The 13,157-nt window shown below is 32.7% G+C and overlaps 1 protein-coding gene across 1 annotated transcript in view; it reads right to left on the reverse strand.

Moving 5' to 3' along the window:
* Window positions 1–13,157, reverse strand: part of LOC129219104 (uncharacterized) — an 89,744-nt gene that overhangs the window by 35,113 nt on the left and 41,474 nt on the right. Inside the window, exons 4-6 of the mRNA XM_054853423.1 lie at window positions 5,760–5,974; window positions 4,540–4,710; window positions 3,138–3,512 (exon numbers count right to left, since the gene is read on the reverse strand). Coding sequence (XP_054709398.1) covers window positions 3,138–3,512; window positions 4,540–4,710; window positions 5,760–5,974 — 761 coding nt within the window. The remainder of the gene's footprint in view (window positions 1–3,137; window positions 3,513–4,539; window positions 4,711–5,759; window positions 5,975–13,157) is intronic.

A 13,157-nucleotide genomic window follows, 5' to 3' on the forward strand; every position in this document is an offset into this window, starting at 1 on the left:
AGAAAGGTGTTAATTTGTGTGTGTGTGTGTGTTACGTCCGGGTAACGTCTAGCGTGGTCCCGATAATGTCTGGGCCATGATCACTGCGGCGTGGATGCTATTCTTGAGTTCTAATGCTTTTGGTAGTGAAGGTACATAAAGAAAGTTGTGCGCACAAAGGACTGAAAGAACAGACGAATATCACGGGTATCGAAGGCCACACAAAAAACCACGCTTCTTGTTTTGCCGCCATTTTAAAAATACTGCACTCTTACTACAACTTGGTTAGCAGAATTCTGAATCTGTGAAGTTTGTGGTTATTCTAGTGCAAACCACAAATTCATATGGGTCATTCTTCAGAAAGCGTAACTTTTGAAAGCAAATATTTTTCAATTTTGAAACCTTTCGTTTTCTTTTTTTTTTATTCTTACATGAAAGTGTTACCTACTAGAAGTAACCATAAACAGTGGTCTAGCTAAATTCCAATTATTTTACCCATAAATTAAAAAAAAAAATTAAAAAAATGTCTTGTTCACGGAAATAAAAAAAAAGAAAAACACTTTCAGTATTTAAATATCGAGGCAAATTTAATATCAAAGTAGTAATTGTGTTAGTTGTGCAACACAATCAACTACTTTAATGATTAGTTGGAATATAACAGTAAGCTCTCTTAATTAAAGTACGAATTAATTAGTAGTTTCAAATGTATATCAAAAAATAGTACTTAGTAAATTTGAGGATATACTGGCAATTTATAATTTTGGTAGAATGCCTATTATTAATGTATTTCCCATTGAATTATTTATTTTCACCTCAAAAATAATGACACTGATAAGGGTCTGTCACGGAGGAGAGATTTACAGAGGTGAGGAATTTTCCATTAATATAGGCCTAATAGATACATTTTTCATGGAAATTTTTTTCTCCGTTGCTACAATTTGCACATATTAAGCATATGAAAACATGTTCACTTCTTTTTTTACATTAATTTACATCCCTGAAATTCAAGTCAACGGAGGTGAGAAGTCTGAATAACCACACTAAGTTTTTAAAGCAAAATCTATCTTCTTGTTTTTCGACAGAAATCTCACAACTTCAACTATGGCTGAAAATAAACAAGGGGGATCCTTTGTATCATGGAAAATAAAATTTGATGTCATTACTGCCACGTGTTAATGAGGAATGGCATTTTGTGTTTAGGTAACGGAGATGAGAATTTATTGTGTGACATGACTCCTTGTTCTACTATAACGAACTAAAACACAATATTAAAAAATTAAATACACTTAAACAATTAGTATTTGAGACACTTGTGAAAGGAATAATAAATAAATAAGTACATACTTTTAATTAAACAAGTTATTAAGCAGCATAAACAGTCACACAAGGTGTGTGACATGCCACGGAGGTGAGAATTAACATGTTGTGAACCAAAAATATACAAAAATAAAAATTATTATTAAAAAATTGTTGGCAGGTTTAAATAGATATATTTTTTGATGAAATTAAAACGCATTGTTAAATGAATTGTTCCTTAAAAAATTTTCTGTAAAAGGCGTGTGACAGAAAAGTTACACTTTTTGAAGAATGACCCATATGACAATTTGTTGCTTGTGTATGATTTTTTTTAAGGTGTCAAAGTATTTTCGGGCACCCTATATTTTCAAAACCAATAGGAAGATGGAGGGTTACTCATAGCTGACACTGAGTTTTCCTCTGGGAGAATGATTGCAATAAGCAGTCAAAATCTACTTGAAGAAAATGTATTACCTGTTGTCTAGGAAATTAGCTTAGCTTTTTGAATATTCCAACAGGACAGGGCATCCATCCACAGTAAATAACACTTGGAAATGGATTCTAAGTAATAGTTTGCATGTAATTTTATTGTCAACTGTTGATCCTGATTTAAACCCGATGAAAAACGTTAGAAGCTAACTGGCTTACTGGTTAGAGCAATTTATGCAAATTGAAAGCAATATGGCGCACAAACTCAAAAGCTTCTATCGTCTCACACTGGAAAAATCGCTCCATAATACGTTAAAAGAACTTGCCCGCTCTTCGGCTGACAGTGTTTTTACATTAATTAGCAAATCTAGTGCTTACACTGGCTACCAAGCCATATTTTTCGTCCATGTTCATATTATTATGCGACACTTCAAAAAGGAAAACTGCTAGTTTATTGATACGAAATGTGCGTTTGAATTATATTTTGTTACATAACAAAAATATTTGTTCTGGGCCTAATATTGATAAGCCTTAAGTTTAATCTGCAGCATTGTTTCCATGCTTGAAAAACTTTTTGTTTGTATTTCACAAACCACTTTTAAGTACAATTAAAGCACAGAAGAGGGAAATGACAGATTCTCTGTAAAAAACCAATGGCAACATAGGAAAAAAGCAAGACTAGTTGGAAGCTTCACAACTAGATACGTTGCCTTTGCGACACTCAAAAATTCAGAAAAACTCCAAATAAAAAAAGTGTGAAAAAAGTACATAGTTAATAAATAATCAGGCTAAATATAATGAAGTTAAATTGTTGAAAGTAAGATAATCAGAGAAACGAATGTTATTTTTCGCTTCCTAAGCTTCGAGTAACGAATAACTCTAGATATACACTTTTTTCGTTTAATTTCCCGAAATGCAAATAACATTTAGCATCTCTAATAGCATGCATTGCTATGTGCTGTTAAATGAGCTAGAAATTGCAGTAAAAAAAAATAAATATTTCCTATTATTGCTCTTTCCATTAGTAATAATTGAGCTTTTGAGAGCAAAGGTGGTGTAAGTCAATGAAATAAGATTTTGAGTAATTGAGTTGTTTTGTAGAAAGGAAGTTCAAATTAGTGTTCTAATCATATTGAAGTCCCACTGTACACGCTGTCAGGCAATGCACCTAGACTTACACTACTTTCCAGTTGATTGACTAGAAAATTTTGTTGGAAGGGATATGGCTAATTTTAGCCCTTTGATATGGCTAAAAAAATCTGAATTTCAGAAAAGGGGGGGGGGGGGTATATTCCAAAAAAATCCTTTTCGGATGTGCTACAGCTACTTTTGCATGGACTATTTTAAAGTTAAACTAATTTCTGAAGGCAACTTTAAAAACATTTACCTACACCACTTTAGCTCTCAACGACTTAATTAAATACCGCACTCACCAGCTTGGAAGCACCTAGTTTTTCCAGAATTCTTGCAGTAGGCTTGCTCTACATCTGCTGGCAAAAGTTCTCTTCCAGCTGCCGTCCTTTGCATCTTCAGTTGTCCTCCTTGAAAAGTTCGCAGGACATTGGCTTCTTCTACTGAGGAACCGTAGACAACGGAAGCGTCTAGAAAAGACGTCACTTGGTTGATCTGCTCTCTAGGGCCTAATGTACACCCAATGCGTGGTGCAGAGCAGGACCGCACGTACTCCATACAGTTCTGACTGCTGCGTCCAAAAACAGGATCGTTAGATGGCACTCGAATAGGATAACATTCTGGATGAAACTGGTTTTTTTCAACTCCACAGCATTTTATGCGACTTCCTTGATATCCTGCATGACAGACATTTAATATTCAAATATAATTTATCATGAGTCAAAGAAAAAGTACATCAGTATTTAGAGAAATGCAATAGTATTGACAAAGAAATGTGCATATAGTCTTAGAACTGTAGAAAATTTAACATTGTACACTATGCTGCCCCACAGTCCATGTCGTCAATTCAACAAGTTGAAGGAATCCCACTACAAGCTAAGAATACACACAAAAACGATGAAGATCGAGTTTAAATTACGAAGCTGACCAATTTGGGGTAAGTTATCATGAAAATAGCATTATCACCAATCTGACTGTTTACAACATTACGCTCTATAAAAAACACTTGATTTCCCTGAGATGTGTTCTTTTTAGCGCAACAGGTGCCAAATTATACATTTTGACATAAAATTCAAGCTCACCAGTACAAAACATTAAATACTTCTGTAGTAAGTTACCGCCCTAAGCCAGGGCTAAGGCACAAATACTTAAAATACACCACCAGTTCAGTTATTCCATCCGAGGACTGCAGTTTCGTGCTTTTTTGCACTCATCAGCCCGGAATAGGAATCACATGAGCTGGAGGCGAAAAACCTCTTAAGGGAGCCGAGAGAGCCAAACAAACTGGTAGCTAATGCAGAATTAGCAAACCAGATGAGCGATCGCAGCAATGGAGCGGTTTAACTCAAAGATTGATGGCAAAGCATGGTATTTTGTCTAATTCTGCATTAGCTACCAGTTTGTTTGGCTCTCTTGGCTCCCTTAAGAGGTTTTTCGTCTCCAGCTCATGTGATTCCTATTCCGGGCTGATGAGTGCTAAAAAGCACGAAACTGCAGTACTCGGATGGAATAACTGAGCGGGTGGTGTATTTTAAGTACTAAATACCTTTCTTAAGTGTCTTATTAATTTTCTCCGATTCACTTGATTAATGTTCTTGAGTAAAACTTGCATTATTTTCATCTTTTTTTTTTTTTTTTTCGGATTACTTTCCACAGTCTCTTTTGAGCAGTTAGCTAAAATAAATTTTATGAATAACATATTACCAGCTGATTGAGCTATGTGAGCCAAGTCATGGTAGACGAACTCTCCGAAGATGGCCAAAACAGCAGTCACGTGAGTGTGGGGTCGATCAGAATCCGTGTGTACCGCCATACTCACTTCTCTAGCACTGGGCAAAAACTCGTTATTCAAAGACTGACGAGGTAATGATACGTCTGGAAAGAAGATGGTTGAAATTAGCTGTCTGGGAATGATGAAGCTCATTAACTTGAAGATCTTCCTAAAGTTAAGTCAACATTAGCAAATACCATGTGAAAAGGGATAGGCTAATTGAAATTATGTGCGTTAAAAATGATTTTAGGCTAAGAAGCGTTGTAAAACTTTTTGTTGGCAATAGAAAGATTATCAGCCACCAAGTATTTATACAGATCATACTAAAAATTATTAAATTTTTCAGAAGAAACAGACAAAACCACAACTTAAAAGGAAGAAAAAGAAATCCCCCTTCATCCAATATTAGTTTCTAGGTAATGCACCAAGCATTTCCTCCTTACCTTGTTAAATCATATCCAAATTAGTAAAAAATATCCAGAGTTCGTTCGCTCTAAGACACGCTCTATTCATCAAAGGACTGTAACCACCAGTATACCAGGTAAATCAATTTATTTTCTGAAAAAATATTTTTTCTTAGGTAGAAGATAGTTTTATGCGATTTCGGGTGCAAGAATCTTTACAAAATGGTGCTTTTCTTAAGAGTATGCAAACCCTGGATTTTAGAAACTAATTTGGTATCTATGTAAGAAAGGAATGGGGAGTGAGATGTTTTAGTAGTAAATGTTACTGATTCATAGCTTAGCACTAGCACCTTGAAATCCCTGAAAAATGTTTAAATAAAGATCACCAGCTTCAATATTTAGACCAAAAGTGGTTAAATGTTGCAATTTATTTGGACATAATTTTTAACCTAAACGCACCGACTAATTTGAGCCGGAAGGAGTACTTTATTTTTATAAAATGAATCCAAAATCTAATTTCATCCACAGTTTTTCTGAATTACTTACAAAAAGGCAATTATATCCAATACTAACAGTTTATCAAGTATAGTGTTGCAAATTGTATTTTTGCTTTTGCCTTCCCCCTCTTCAGAAGTAGTTTTCTAGATAGAAAAGTTGCAAAACTTCTGATTTGAACCATTTGATCCATATCCCTAACGCATTAGTTAAGTGATTAAAATACAAACAGAAAAAGAAACTATTATACTTACAGTCCGAATAATCGGGTGCTATAAATCTAACAAACCGCCGATTTGCATTCCCCCAGCTCGGATTTTGCACGTTATTGCAATAGCCACTGAAAGCTCGGTATTTTCTCGGCTGACAGGGAAAATCCACCTCCAACGGACATTGACTACTCAGTATTGTACCCCTTATGTCGGCGATTGGAAGACCATAAGCTACCTGATCCTTATTCAGATCATACCTGAAAAGTACAAATAAAATATTTCAGGGGAAACCTGTAAAATTATGACTTTAAATGAAATAGACAATGAATAATATAACTTTGCCAGGTGTTTCTTCTACAAATTTTTAAAAAACTGGAACCTAACATTTTAGAAAACTTGTTAAGCTGAAAATATCAGCATATATTCAGTAACAAGTTTTCATTGTAAAATAGTAATAGTAATTACAAGTATTCATTGAGACGCAAAGTTTAACACCTAGTCGCTTGGGTTAAATTACCACCATTGCAGAGTGAGTTAGCCCACGCTATTGATATTTTGTTGATGTAAAAGTGAAAGAAATGAACAGATCTTAATCTTATCTTACATTTTGTTCGTAAAAAGGAAAATATAACCTGTCATAAATAAAAATGCAATACATCGCCATTCCTTGATGGTGTCATGTTTTAAAAATGCAAAATCATGTAAATACAGAAGTCCAAAGCTCTAAATCTACAATAATCAAAAAATGTTAAGTTAGATATTGATTTAACTGTCTCCGGCATCATCTTCATCAATGCATTGAATGAAATAGCCACACTGATAGCTCGGTATTTTCTTGACTGATAGGGAAAATCCACCTCCAATGGACATTGACTACTCAGTATTGTACCCCTTAAGTTCAATAATTGGAATATCATAAATTACCTGATCCTTATTCAGATCATACATGAAAAGTACAAATAAATTATTTCATCATTGCATTGAATGAAAATGCGGCGCGCTACCCTGGCCCGCCGTGCCAACTTGCTATAAGCCATAATGGGCCGACTAGTCCCATAGATCGCCATTTTTTTTCTTTTAATTATTGTAAGAAATTATTTTTAAAGTGTTTCAACAACCCAGACAGATTCAATTATAGCGAGAAAAAATTGTATTTCTAAATATTATTTGTCATAATGATCAGTGCAACTTTTTAATAAACAAAAAAGAACCGATTATTTGTAAAAGATGAAATTTACTCGACTTAACAAGAAATCGGAATCCATAATTAGTTTCTTGAAGCAAGATGATATTTCAAAAACGTTTTTGCGTGTGGATGGAGATGGAACGGCTTACGCTTGACTAGACAGTTAACACCATCTAATATATATTTTTAAAAATATTGCTACTAGACAAACATGCCCCAGTAGCTAAATATCTCTGGTCTAACCAAAATAAGATATTTTAGTCATAGAAAAAAGGAACAAAAGTAATTTTTTCCTTCATAGTTTTGAACTACTAAAAGAAGAAAAAAATATAGAATTGATGTATTTGCCCTGTCCCTCAAGTAATACCTATGATAGAGCGATCACTTCGCTCAGGTCTCTTTTCCTTGTTAAGGGGGTCCGGGACATAAAATTCGTCAAATTTTGCAAATTTTTTTATTAATATTTTTTAAAAAAAATCTGTCTTTTTTTGCTTAAAAAGACGTTTGAATCTTGTTTCTATCTTTATTAGAACTAAAGATATAATTATTTTTGTTGCATGCATTTAACTAATATTATTTGTAACTTTAAAACTTCAAACGCGTTTTTCTCCATGATGCAGTTTGTCCTGATTTTTTGCATTCATACTCTTATAAATCGAGAACTGATAAAGACAAAGTAATGAAATTTGGAGCGTATCTTTTTCAAACAGTTTACTTTCATTTTTTTTTTCGGCGAATTAAAAAAAAAAAACCACTACTGCAAAAAATGATTTTTTTTTAAAAAAGTATCTTCGAATTTTTTGAAATTTTTCTTTTTTTATTTTATTTTTTATTGCACGCACTAATATTTTTTAAATCGTCGAAAAAAAATTAAAGCGTAGATGTTTGTGCATAATTTCTTGAATTTTTTTTTTTTTAATTCACGAAGAATGTTTTGAGTTTTAACGAATTAAAGCAACCCCAAGAAATTTAATTGAATTTAAATAAATTTTTTTTCAAATATTTATGTTATGATTTTGTTTATGAAATAGGTGGTGAATCAGTGCAAAAAATTTCAAAATCCTAAATTGTTAATAATTCTTTTTTCAAAATGTGTCCCGAACATCCTTGGTTGACTAAAAATGATATCACGCTTTGAGAGGGGTCATGAATTTGTGACAGTTTGCGACAAGGGGAAAGGGAAAAGAGTAACAGGAAGCGTTAAATTGCAAATTTTGGTTGAAATTAAAATATTTTCACAAGAGTATAAATGTTTTAATTTCAGATGTGTAATATTGTGTGACAGGTGACATGTGATGAAGGGAGAGGGGACGACAAGGGGGGGGGGGAGAATTAATAAGTAAACAAAAGTGTCGTACCATATATGGATGTCCTTTAGTACATTTTGCCACGATCAGATTCACTTTAAATTTTATAAGAAATGAAAGAGCGCTCCACCAAACTGTAAATAGTAAAAGTAAGAGCTTTCCACATTAAATGCAAAAGGTATATTTCAAATAAAACTATCCGAGTAGGGTAAATAGAGCAGCGAACGAATACAGTCCACTAAATGAACAATTTCCCATTTGTGTTTAAAAATAAGAATTGAACAGTTTTTTCTTGCATGAATCGGCAACAACATATACAGTTCCAATAAAGAAATGACTGGAAACTTTTGTGATTATCCATCAGTTCGACGTGTTTATTGATAGATTTGAGGCACATTTTTTAACTAAATAGCTTGAAAAACTTGAAATTGATCAAAAAAGATCTCCCAGTTTTTCTTGATAGTTGCACTTATCATTTTTTTTTTTTTTTGTACAGTTATGTACCGAAAGCTAGCTGTTAACCATATTATGACTTTCGAAAATGAAATTGTGCTTAAATGTTCATTTCCCGGTCAGATGACCTCATATCCTATATAAAATTACTTCTTACTAGTTTTCGGTTATCTACTTTCTTTTTCTGTATTATCATTGAATCAGTAACTGCAAATTAAATGATGCACTCTTTTAAACCACAAATATCGAGCCCATTTAAACGTTCAATGTTATTTGTCAATTAAGATTTCAGTTTTGAAAAAAAAGTATCATTATTGACTTTGGCAAGATAAGAAATAATAGTAAGAAATGTACAACGAGATTATGAGGGTTATTAGTCAGCATCAATTTTGAAAATCACAGTATTAAGATTTAGTCACGTGAGCTCCTCAAAAGGCTTGAAGACATTTCCGATCAAAGCAACCAGATATAAAATACGAAAAATTGATATTGTTTAGGTAAGAAAAGAAATGTTTATAAAGTTAGGATGTACGGATGACTACTGTCCTAAAATGATCAAAATTCATCAATTTTAAACGAATTGAAAATAATTGTTTTTGCACCGGTTGTAAGTAAATCTGGTTTCGTTTAGTTTCGTGTAGTTATTATTTTCGTATAGATGATATGAAATGCTACAGTTCTTTTATAGAATCTTCAAGATTTCCTAAGATCATTCAATTTTCGTCCAACGAGAATTCGTCAATCTACACACTATGGTATGCGCAATATAAACCAGAGAAATTTGATAGCAAAATACAGCACGTAAATTTAGCAGGGAATAAAATTCACTAAAGCAAGCGTTTTATTTTAAAAAGATACGTTCTCAAACAATAAGTTTTTCTCAAAGGAGAATAATGGCTTAGATTATTTAGTTTAGTGACTCTTAAAATTGCATTTTTTTTTTTTTTTTTTGCTATTATCATATTGCTTCACATAGATCTGCATCTGTTCTTACATGCTAAGTTGATTCTGTTCTTAATTACGTCTTCAAATGTCGTGTAACAGTTTACTTTGCACGAACATTTTAAACTTCTTTCAATTTAAACGAGATGCGAGAAGACACTGATGCTTTTTTCAAAAAATAAACCTATTTAACATTCAGATATAAACAAACAATTAATAAAATAAATGATCTCTAATGTAGAATAACGCAAATAATGAAAACAGATTAGCGGAAAAATTATTATTTCATCAAGAGTAATAACTGTTAGTACAACACAGTAAATAAAATATGTAACACAAAGGATGATATTATGATGCATGAGAGTTCAATCGAATGAGTTAAAGGAGAAAAATCATAGAAATTCCGCAACACTGTGTTACCAGAAATGACCTCAAATTCAATTAACACTACTTCACTAATGCAACCTTTTAGTTGTATTGTTTTAACCTCTCAAAACGTACACTTAAACGTGTTCCACTGCAACAGAACTGCATTATTTCCACACAAAAAAAAAAAGAACTCGCTTTCTCTAGTTAAGTTACTAAATGAGTTGTTTGCGAAAACATTTCCGGCATTTCTCAGTTTGACGCAACCTGTTTTGACATTGAATTGACCAGTATGGGTTATTGGGTCTTGGCGGATTTTTATTCTTTCTTTTAATGACTTGGGGAGAAATTGTGAAGGGAATCAATGACCGATCAGGAAACGAGCGACAAATCCCGCTGCACCCATTAGGAAAAAAAAGTTGCTGATAACTTTTAAATTTTGAATAACGGTACGAGGCATTGCACATCCTGGAAAATGTCTTTTAAATGAAAATTTCTGTTTCGTGCATTTGACTGAGAATAGCGAATCTGTGTTAATTTATTTATGTATTTATTTACAACGCAACATTTTCCCAAAAATCAACATTTCAAGTTTTTTTTCGTGAGAAATTTGTAGCGGTCTCCAAATAGCGGCGTCTAATAAAAAACGGTATTCCTCGCAACAAAAACACGTTATGGGAACCGCCGGATACACTTTGCCCTACGTGCACTTGACAAATAGTATTGCTCGTTTTTAATTATTTCACTGGATATCAGTCGATTTCGATTAATACTTGAGACCTTAATTATAAATGTTTTAGTATTTTGTAATAACAAAAAAATATATTTAAGACCACAAAATATTTCAATTCGTGTATCAAATTTTGAAAATTACTTGTATTATTATTTACCTTGATCTCTTGATCTTTAGAGCTATTTGTTTTTTGACAAGAATCATTTACATGTTTGAGAACATGATATTGCTAGATAGGCGATGCAGCGAACTAAAAATGTTTTCTCCCATTTCTCTGAGCTCCATTATTTTACTTTGCCTATTTCACATCCCTCTATACTTGTGAAGCACTAGACAGAGAAGAAGTGGCGCTCTCGCATATCAGGACCAAATTTTAAAAATGAGGTGGGGGGGGGGGCAAAGTTAAAAGAGTGATTTTTTAGGACCACAAATTAAAGCCGTCTTTCATGGTGAATAAATTGAAAATACACTCCAGTGGTAAGTGGAATGTTTAGAGGGGTAAAACAGGTACTAAGATGGCGGTGTCATCGTTCGGTCATGAAACAAAATTATTAAAAATCATGTTTATCAAATCTGCCTAATCGATAACTAATGAGTAATAAACGATAATAAACTTGGAGCTTGACTTACATTGTTCACAAGCAGAAGCAACAGCTATTAAACTAATGGTTATAACTAAGCAATGAACCATCCCAACTACTTGATTTTATAACAAATTGCTAAGAAATGGATGCTTTCTTTTTCTGAACGATTAAAATTAATATAAATTTTTTTATTTATTTTTGTACTAAAAAAAACCAGCTTTTTTTTAATACACGTTTTTGGGATTAACTGCTAATATATTTAGAGGTAATATTACCTTAAAAAAATTGGTTTAAAAACCACTGCTGCAAGCAAAAAAGAAAGTCCATCCAGCATTCAAATCAGTGCGCATTTCTCAAGAAGAAGTGAATCTCCCGCAAATGTGATACGTGATGGACTAATTTGGGTTTTGAAAATTAATATAAATTTTTTTATTTATTTTTGTACTAAAAAAGCAGCTTTTTTTAATACACGTTTTTGGGATTAACTGCTAATATATTTAGAGGTAATTACCTTAAAAAAATTGGTTTAAAAACCACTGCTGTAAGCAGAAAAGAAAGTCCATCCAGCATTTAAATCAGTGCGCATTTCTCAAGAAGAAGTGAATCTCCCGCAAATGTGATACGTGATGGACTAATTTGGGTTTTGAAAATTAATATAAATTTTTTTATTTATTTTTGTACTAAAAAAGCAGCTTTTTTTAATACACGTTTTTGGGATTAACTGCTAATATATTTAGAGGTAATTACCTTAAAAAAATTGGTTTAAAAACCACTGCTGTAAGCAGAAAAGAAAGTCCATCCAGCATTCAAATCAGTGCGCATTTCTCAAGAAGAAGTGAATCTCCCGCAAATGTGATACGTGATGGACTAATTTGGGTTTTATTTATGAGTCATCAATTACCTTTTGCTTACACAAAATGCCATGATTTCTTTTTAAGGTCAGAAAAAAAAAGGTCAAATGTGTTGTACAGAGCACATAAAAGAATACGAAAAAAGTTGAAGTTATTTTCCTTTACAATACGGTATGCAAAGAAGTTAATCCTTTACATTTTTATTTCTAGCACACAATAACTGTAGGTAAAACTAATCATAGAGAAGTTGAAATAAATCTTAATAACTTCGACAGCACACATAAAAGGTAAAGACTTTCGTTTCAAATAATCACAAACAATTTGTACTTTGTCCGAAAAACTATCTCTTCAACTGTTTTGATGATGGGAACCTTTAAACAGAACATTATCCCAAACTGAGTCTGAAGTATCAACAGAGGTGCCCCAACTTAAATCTTTGGGGGAGGGAAATTCTCAATTCACATAATGAAACTCGGAATTTCACCGAATGATAAAATACGAGCATGAACACATTCATAAATCCAATTTTAGGGGTCCAAAAAATTGCAATATTGTCTCTAATATCCGAATTGCCAGAAAAAAATTGCCGAAGACGGAACACTTTTGGAGGTCACGGTGACTTTCCGTGACCTGTCATCGGAACGCCCTTGAGTATCAGCTTTAACTCAGAATCGATACACAAGAGGAAATTAAGGATTTAAAAAACAATAAATAAATAAAATCGAAAGCTATTTAACATTCAAAGTAAAAAAAAAAAAACATTACATGGCAAATTATTAATTTTTAAGAAACTTCTTTAAAATTCTGACTGATCGGTGTTTTATGTTTTGAAAATATTTTACAAACATGTACTAATACTCCTTAGAAAACCAATGGCATTTGAAAGCATTTTCATCTTCTATTGCAGACTTCCATGCAGGGAAAAGACGAATTATGAATTGCGTATGCTACATATCGTAATTGGGAAATCTCAACTCTAATGTTCTGAGGTGTCTGTTTTTTCTTCTTTTTTTTTCTT

The sequence above is a fragment of the Uloborus diversus genome, chromosome 3 (assembly GCF_026930045.1).
Source record: "Uloborus diversus isolate 005 chromosome 3, Udiv.v.3.1, whole genome shotgun sequence".
NCBI lineage: Eukaryota > Metazoa > Arthropoda > Arachnida > Araneae > Uloboridae > Uloborus > Uloborus diversus.